Consider the following 9,623-nt stretch of genomic DNA (forward strand, 5'->3'; position numbering starts at 1 on the left):
TGGTGACTACGGGACAAAAATTGATGCCCAATGTCATAAACGTAAACAATTTTTCAACTGTCAATTCAACAACTGTCAAAAAAGTTCCCACGGCTACTATTCATTTTACTCCATATGCATCTACATGTATCCTTTACTGACTTTGGTTTGTAGCTTGGAAAAGGCATGACTTATTGGAGAATTGTTTCATTTTAATTTTCACTTTCAGAGTCTACTATCCCTTCAATCGGATTAACTATATAACAATAATCAACTTGGCCATCAGCTTTACACCAAATTGAATGCTTATCAATTAAACCAACCAATCAATGCGGGAAGGCAATGATTTCCCAGCTGGCATATTTGCTTCATATCATCACATTTCCAAAAGGAAGATTCTCACAACAGAAGGTGTTATGATGAAAATAATACAAATGGGTCACCCAACAAAAAAAAAAACAAATGATTTTTTTTTATTCTTATTCTCACACCGAGCGGCCAAACGGTTCAATACCAATTTTAATTTACTACTTCACGACACACACAGACGCGTACACATATCAGTCGTTTGTGTTCGATTTAATTAAACGTTGTTAGTAGCAAATGGCTAAAATGGAGAAAAGGAAAAATTGCCCACCCACCATCGGATGCCTTTGTCCGTGTGGGTCCGTTGGGCCACTGCGAACAATTACCCAACCGAGGCACGCATCTGTGACGATGTTTGTGTTCAATGTTCCAAACCCAACATGTGCATGCAATGCTGGAATGCATTTGTAACGCCCACCCAACATGCTGGTGGGGTCTTCCCCGAACAGACGTACATGACGGGCGCAGGTCAACATCGATTTGTTCCATTTCGGTGCGATAATCGATTTTAATTGATTAAATAATGGTACCGCTCAGGATGATTCGATTGACATATTTGGCTTCATTTTTGTGTGCGAAAGTGCGAAATTGAAATATCGCGAGAGAAATAATGTCATTACCGGGGTTTAAAGTAGGACGCAATTATTACTCGTAATCAGATTAGCGGAATGCCATTATTCCTGGGTGTGTAATTCATGGAAACAATCCAAATGAATGCATAAATGGAGAAATTATGTCACAATAAACAATATGGAGCTGGGATAAGCAAATCTTCTTGAAATAACAAACTTTGTACTCAAATTCATGCAAAACTTCCCTAAGCTGCACAATGGATACTCAATACTTAGTGTTGGATTTAACTGATTCAGATTCATGAATCGGAACGAATCTTTGAACGGAATGAATGAATCTGAATCTCTATTGTAAAGCTTCATAAATCATCTAAGATTCATTATTTTTTTAATATCCATCGATGAATTTCGTAAGAATCAACTATGATTCATAAATCATCTAAACTTCATAAATCATCTTTTGAGAGTCGAATTCCTGAATCTTGAATTTTTTTTTGAAAAAATGGCTTTCTTTTAAATCTTTGATTCGAATGACTCCTCACTAAAAAGCCATATGAATTACTCTTCTCAAAAGACTAATTAAGCACAACACCATGTGTTGTATGCAGCATTTCATAAGATTTCAGCATTCCAAATATCTTGGAGAGACTTCCCATCTTAGAGAAACATGATTGCTATTGAAAGTAAAGAAATGTTCAAACATATTCATCTTCGAGAACATTTATATTCTAGGGGGGTTTTGGCTTACACTTCTTGAATGTTGTAATTATTTTTGTCTGTGCAATTTTTTTTTGTATTTGAACAACTGTAACAATTTGATGGTTGATTTAGACCCTTCACTTTAAACATTACTTTAATGCAAACATAACTCCTCGAAGACTAAAAATGTATCTCAAATCCACGCCAAAAAAAAACACAAAAATAAAACATAACCCTAATTCTAACCAAAAATGTTTCATGAATCTGTTCCATATCTTCGAATCCATACCCATAATACCTTACGGACAGTTTACACACTTGAGGCCACTTGCGCGGTCGGCAAGGAATTCTAAGAAAAATGGATTCCTATACAGGGCGGCAGCGTCAAAACAAAAGGGCAAAGAAGCGTCTAAATACAAAATTCGCCACTATATCGCTCTCACAAACCTTTTTTTTTCTCCAAACCCACTAAAACTCCACCGTCCGGCATTCGTGCGTAGACGTTGAAACAGCCTTAAGGAAAGTTACGCTTCCATTCCCGGGAAGAGGCGAATGTATTGTGTCGGTGTTGTTGTTTATACTGCTTACGTAGAATTCGGGGTTTTCTTTTTGCGTATTGCCCTCACAAGTTCTCCCAATATTAAAGTGGGCATGAAAAGGCAACACCTAGGAGCGCGCGTTTACAGGTGGGAAAATGGGGGCGCCAGGTAGGTGGTCGGAAAAACCGTTGGCCTTCCATACCGCCCTTCAGACCCCACAGTGTCTGCGGAACGTAAACAAACATTGCACGAGTGTGCGATAGGCCGAGGAACCCGGGATGATGTTGCCAGCCATAGCCGTGGCATAAATTAAACGTTCGAAACTTGAGAAATGAGCATGAAGGATCAAGACAACACACCCGATCGCTCACACACACACACACGGGCCAAACTTAATTTCGCGTTTCGCCAAACGCCACAAACAGCCACCGGAAGAAGCGCTCCGCGGCACCGCGGGATGGAGTTGCTGTGAATACGCTGCTATTTAGCAGAAATAAACAGCCACACTTACCTTGGATCGGGCAGAACGATTTTCTTGCTTGCCCGGGCCGCCGGCATACACTTGGATTTTTCCATCGCCATCAGATAGCTGACGTCTGCCAGCACTGCCTCCAGATCCGCCATCTTGTGTGTGTGTGGTTTTGGCGTTTGACAGCAGCCGTTACACACTGTTGCACCACAGCAAACGAAAAGCGCTCGAGACGACGGTGGTTTTTCGGGTGCTCTCTAATCACCCCGCTTGCTTTATGTTTGTTTCTTCACTTTCTTCCCTATCTCTTTGCGTCTTCACTTTTCCGCCACTTAAACTTCACGGTATGTTCCACGTCGATGATAGCGCGTAAATAATGATAGATTTTAGTAATTTCTGTTGCTTCTATTTCATGCGCGACAGATTTGCATATGCTTTACACTTTGCCAACATACTTTCTGCTCTTCAATCACGCACACACACACATACACACTCATACACTTGTCACATTTGATCACGCACCAAGCACAGTGGATGCAATACGCACTTTTCCTTTGTTTTAAAAATTATAAACACTCGAATCAAACACTTTTGCACACAAATGCGCCCACAAGGGCCACTGGAACTACCGACTGCTAGGGAATGAGAACGAATGTTTACTTTATGATGCTTGAATCACACGAGTTGTAATTAAAAGTTCTAACGCACAACAAAGTTCTTCCACACCAAAGTTCGGTAATTGTCACATCAATTAACAGTGATTATTGTCACAATTAACAGATAATATTCAAACACAGTTATAGTATTACAAAATAGAAATCTGCCAACATCCGACGTTTTCTGATTAAATTAAAAATAATTCGAAAATTTTCAATGTCAAATATCTCCTAGAACTTGGAAGTTACAAGACTAGAAATAACGGAATTGGAAAATTAGCTTAGAATTAAGAGATTAGCAACGTAGAGATTATAATTGGTGATTCATTCGTTAACGAAGCAAGGGGGTAGTTGCCATATATAGTTCCCTTATATTTAAATATTCTATTTATATAGGTTTTTTGGGTATTAGGTTTTTAATTAGCTAGCTCTTTAACTTTGACTAGGGTCTAGCTCAATTATTGTTCTAATCTTGAAGTTTTAACTAGCTTCAGTATCTCAAGAGATACTTCGGAACATCCGTAATCTGTGCAACTTGGAATCTATGAGAAGGAAGCAAAGATCTTCGCTATGGAATATATCCCTGTATGTAGAAACTTTCAAGGCTCCATAAAACCTTTAGAATGCTTGCAAAATACCGGTTTGGTCTTCCACACTGGAAGTGCTAGATGCAATCTCTTACGGATCGGAAAACCAAGGAAATGAACATAACTGACTCCAGCACAAAAAATACGCAGTCTAAAACCCGCTAAGTCCTGGAATAGTATTAGCTTCTCAAGCCAATAATGCATAAACGACACATAGCAGGAGAAATGTTAAATTAGTATGTTCCAAAACCGAAATACCAGCCTACAGAGAACAGTACGAAGACCAAAAGGTTAAGTATCTTAAACTTTTTTCTCTAATTCCCCGACGACGCTGGACGATGCAGTCAAATTAGAGATCTCACCGCACAGACTAAGGAACTCTTAAACATAATTAGAATGAGTTTAAGGTTGCTAATAAGCAAAATGTTGTATGCAAATCTGTATCTATATGGGATGGCAGTACTGTAATGTTTGGAAATTGGTTAAGCGAGTGGATATTTATGCAAATACTGAGCCTGAGCGGTCAACATTAGCGTGAAGAGGTGCAACGCATCTTCTACCCAGGGCCCACAGCAGTGGAGAGAAATAATCAATGTTCATCCTTCTGCCGATTCCCCTTTTTCGTGGGAGCTGATGCATGAAGTCACCAACCTTGGCGAACCTTCGCCACAACCGCCAACCTTCAACTTGCCGTTCAATGCCGACGACCGCGAGAAACACGATGACCTACAACACTCTTTGACTGCCTATCTACCGCCACCACCCATACGGGTTCCATCATTCGTCTCTGTATTCGTCAGTGTGCTGCTGATTGGCGAAGTTTTAATTGAAAAAAAAAAAAACGAGCGACACAATAAAACCCAACTCACGCACACACTCCGGGGTACCGCGATTGTGTCGTTTGCGTCCTTCGCAATCCATCCACACACACACACACGCACGCACACACACACGGGAGATACCTCGGGGGGTGGAGGGATTCTGTGTTGTAGAATTCTGTAATGTTTCAACCCGTGAATGCCACCCGAACGGAACACTTGACGCTAATGATGGACGTGCACCGTTTGTCGTTTTTCACCAACTTTTTTTTTGCATCGTCACTGCCACCGTTTTTATTCTATTTGCTGTCTTACAAAGATCAAAGCAAACACTGCGTTCGACTTCGATCTTGAAATTCTCCGGTTTACGGTAAAGCCGAATATTTGATCCCAAAACACGGTGCAAAAACGCAACGGCAGCCGCTAAAAATATGGGCCAACTGCGTATTGTAAACATGCGTTTCTTGTTTCACCTTGCTCCTCGCACCCTTTCCTTGCCGAGTCCGCTGCGCTTGGAACTAATTCCTGCCCAAGCTTCACTCACGGGGAACCGTACGACGCGCGTGTCAGCAGGCAAAATACTAAACTAAAAGCAACAATTCGCAACCCCCAGCACAGGAGGTATGCGCAGAGCGTGTTTGTAGAACGAGCAGTTGGTATAAAAGTATATAAAAGCAACGATCCAAGAAGACATATTCATCCCCCAACGATAAAGAGACTTTTCATGAAGCTCTCTCTCTCTCTCTCTTGAGATCTCTATCGCTCTGTGAGACGTTGCTCTCCATCAAATGCTTTTCAAAAATGTCTTATGTCTTCTGGATGCTGAGTAGCAGTCGCTTTCAGTATGTTTGATGACGACTTGATGACATCCGGTGAGTTACAAAACAATAAACACGGAGCACACTCGGAATGGGGAAAAGAATCCAATCGAAAGAAAGAAGTATTTATGGGGAACTTTTGGATGAAAAATCCAACTCCGTTTTGGGGCCCGGACTAATGATCAAACGAAAACTTCATTAAAACACCGTTTTCGAATCAAAGTCGCATTCAATTGGGGCTAGAAACATGAATTGTGAATGAGCTGCTGACTCACACTTTAACACATTTACACACTCTCTCTCTCTTTCGGTGTGTATTGTCTCTCGCTCTCTATCCCTCTCACTGGTATGTCGGTTCCATTGCTCATCTCGCACTTGCGTTCTCGCTAAAAGTGTCTTGCACTAATCACACAATTTTCCAGCAAATTTTCCCAAGACGCACACACACACACGGATGGAAAAAACGCAAATTATTATTTAGCTTAATTGAACCGCTAACGCTATTTGTGTATGTTTTGCCAAAGGAAGGTTACTTCACAATGCTCTTTCACTTTAAAGCAGATAAAATTAAAAAAGAGCAACATACTCCACATTACGCGGTTATCGCGGACGACCACAAGCTAGGGACACGGGTGGTTTCAATCATTGCGTTTGAATTTGTAACAAAAAAACACTTTTGCATTGTGAAACACAAAAAACACACACACAGGCACACATACTGGATTTTTTCGTATTCAGGCATTCCGTAATTTTGCGAACGCGCACAAGCCACTACAACCACTCGTTGGCTTGTATTTTGTACTTCGCAGCCTACTTTTCATAAAACAAATACCCTTCTGCTATATGTTGCGCTATTCGCTGCTGCTGTTGCTTTGATTTTGTAAGAAAAGAATGCTCCCCTGTCACTGTACGCACACACACCAGCGTACACCTGACATCACAGCCGGAAACTTCACTGCAATAGATACCCACCCGTGGAGGGCCTTTTAGCACACACGCAACACGGTGTCTGTTGCGTTTTGTTGTTTCTTTTGTTTGTGTTGTTTCTGTCGCGAAATATGCACGCACAACCTGCACCCATACAAATCGATGTGCGGTGGGGATTACAGCCCTGAATTTTGTCACCTTCTTTGCCGTCTCCGATTTATGTGCCCCTTTTAATTAAAGAGCATTATTAACTTCACATTAGATAAACCACCCGATTACACACACGTTGTGTCCGCTGTTATCAGTGGATATGTGGATGTAATAGTAACCCCGCCGCTAGGCTGAGAACGTCCCTATTCGTCCGCACCTTATAAAGTCTACAGAGAAAATTCAAACGCTGTCGCTGACGCTTCTCGTGACGCACTTTTGGAGTAGGTGGATGTTGTGGACGGTTGAAATTCATTCCAGTTGGTACGCATATTGACGTTGTTGTTGGCCTATTTTTCGCTTTCTGCACTTACACTCGCTGGAACATTTATTGCATTAAGCAACTACAAAGAAAATCACATTCACCAAATTTGCTTCCGGAAGCGCAAAGCGTAGTGGACAGAACTCGTGCCTACCCGTGTACTGTGTGAAGCCAGAACCACGAACCGCTGATTCTTCGCGTGTTCACTTGCGCGACGATACGCTGCGTAGCGCTGTTCTAGCGCAATTGTTTTCGATATCGGAGCTGATGACAGCCTTGCAGCAGGCACAATAGTGTTTTACGCTCACAGCATTTGCTGGTGTGGTATCGTTTCACACGTTCTGACCGGGATTGTAGATCGCAGTCCACTAAACACGTTGACCAATGTACGGGTAACAAACTCGTCTGAAACGGAGCGATCAACAAAACAGTCAGCACCACACACTTTGCCGTAATGAATTGATTGCTGCTTAGCCCGTGGTCTATGATGTGATAAGAGAAATCGAAACGTCAACACGTGTAGAGCACAAATGTCAAATTTTGAATTCAAAGTCGATAGTAAATATTCGTTATCCGGGCTAATTATTGTGTGTAGCATAGTGTTAAGAACTTTGCTTTCTATTGAACTACCCCAAAATTATTGTTTTATATGGATTTCAAAACAGACAAAGAGAGAGAGAGATAAATAACAGCATGCATTTAATACTGCTTTGTCGTCTTTTTTCGTTATGAAATTGTGAAAAGTGCGTAAATATGAAACCGAACTAAATATGAACCGAATGTGACCGTTTTCAACTCTCTCATCTGCGAATGGGACAAAACAATCTTGTAGAATCAGTATCAGAACAGATAAATGAAACGCAATGCATTCGCTTTTCTTTCAATCATAAATACAAATTTAATGTGACCACCACATTTAATCCTTGTTTTCAATTCATCAACCATGTTCGTCGACGGTTCGTTTTTTTTTGTATTTATTCCACAATGGATCTTTTGTTTGTTTCATTTTCCAAACTGTCACATTTCGAGTGTTAAATTTTGCCCTGCTCATTCCACTTATGTTTCTTTTTCTAGAGTTATTTATTACTTTTAGATTAATGGTATGTTGCTTTTGCTCAGTTTTGGTTCGTAATTTTGACAACCCCGTTTGATACGGGCGTAAGGTATGGGCAACTCTCCCACATCAACCAGAATTATAACCTTCAACGCCAAATCGTTTTGTGGATTAATTAGTTTTCCCTCTCTCTCTCTATCGAAAGTTTGCTCCATTCAAATCGTAATGTTGTGTATGTTTATTACACGATCTGTTTATTTCTTTGACCTATTGTTTAGATTCAAAACATACCCAATCCTCTATTGAGCGGAAAACAAGAACGTTTAAGCATTTCTCATCGATAACAAAATTTGTGCTAGAAACTTTTAAAAAAATCGTTGCAGTTCGTCGTGAAAGAATACAGGAATACACAGAGTAAACAGAGATGGGAAGTGAGATAAATTTCAACATTCAATAATTTACTGACTGCTGGGTCATAGAATAGCTACACAGAACACAGAAGAAGAGTTAAAACTACACAGGAAAAACTAAGGACAAATAAACGAATTAAAAAGAAACCAGTATAAAAAAAACAGAACCAATTCGAACATTTAATCACAACAATGAAAAAAGAAAAAGAGAAAATAAAACGTAAAGCTAAACAAAAGAGAACACAAAACATATGGTACGTTTCGTGTAACTTTCTTCATTTCTGTAACACTTTGTTCTACGAATTGCGTTTTCCTCGTTCCGTCTGTTACCTATTATGCTCATTCCGCTGGCTTTTGCAATTGTTTCCTTTACGTTTTAACAACACTTACACAACTCTGTACGTTAGCTGTTTTAAGTTTCTCTGAATCTTTCACTATTCCGAAATGCGGCAGGTGTTGCAGTTCAGCAGGATAAAACAATTTCCTTGCTCATCATATCTCATGACGTTGGGCAAAACTGTGTTTTTGTTTGTTTTGTTTTTCATTGATACGAACCAATTCTTGGCACTAAGGACAGTCGAATCGTACCTTCCTCTCCTCGGTGTCCTACGTACACGCAACAAGGGCTGCACAGTGTAACTTAATTTTAATCGATTTTTTGTCTGTACATATTCGGCTTTTCCGGGCATCCTCTCCTAACACAATTTCCTATCTTTAGCATCTACGCGTTCTCCTTTTTCTGCTCTCTAACTGCTCGAAATTACCTTCATAATACTCCAGTTGTGTTTGTTTTTATGTTCCTACTGAATGCGTACGTGTTTTTGTGGTTGCTGCATAAAGCAACGATCCGGCCAGAGAAGATCCTTATCTACTGAAACGATACTACATGCTAAAACCTAACGAACTTAAAAAAAACACATTTACACTAATTGAATGCGACCGCACAGATTCCACGATAAGAAAAATAGTATAAAACAAAATGACGAACAGATACGGTGAAAAGGACTACAAGCTCGGCTGTGAATCAATTAAATGTAAATTTCTATTTCACTTTAAACAGAATAACGATTAATGAACAAAAATGGCTTATCATTTCATGGGATGAACAAAAAGTTGAGAATCTTTCATCTGTTTTCTTTTTAAAGACAAACTAAAATCAACGTAGCACATAGCACAACAACATCCAGTAGTGTCCACCACGGGGGACTAGAGAGCAGCCACCTAACTTCTGAATACCGACCACAATTCTCTAGGAACTTT

At 40.2% G+C, this 9,623-nt stretch overlaps 1 protein-coding gene across 1 annotated transcript in view; it reads right to left on the reverse strand.

Annotated features, from left to right (window-relative positions):
- Positions 1–2,779, reverse strand: part of LOC128708871 (G protein-coupled receptor kinase 1) — a 93,531-nt gene extending 90,752 nt beyond the window's left edge. Inside the window, exon 1 of the mRNA XM_053803851.1 lies at positions 2,667–2,779. Within this exon, the coding sequence (XP_053659826.1) occupies positions 2,667–2,779 (113 nt within the window). The remainder of the gene's footprint in view (positions 1–2,666) is intronic.
- Positions 2,780–9,623: the final 6,844 nt, after the last annotated feature.

Source organism: Anopheles marshallii, chromosome 2, assembly GCF_943734725.1.
Source record: "Anopheles marshallii chromosome 2, idAnoMarsDA_429_01, whole genome shotgun sequence".
Taxonomy (NCBI): domain Eukaryota; kingdom Metazoa; phylum Arthropoda; class Insecta; order Diptera; family Culicidae; genus Anopheles; species Anopheles marshallii.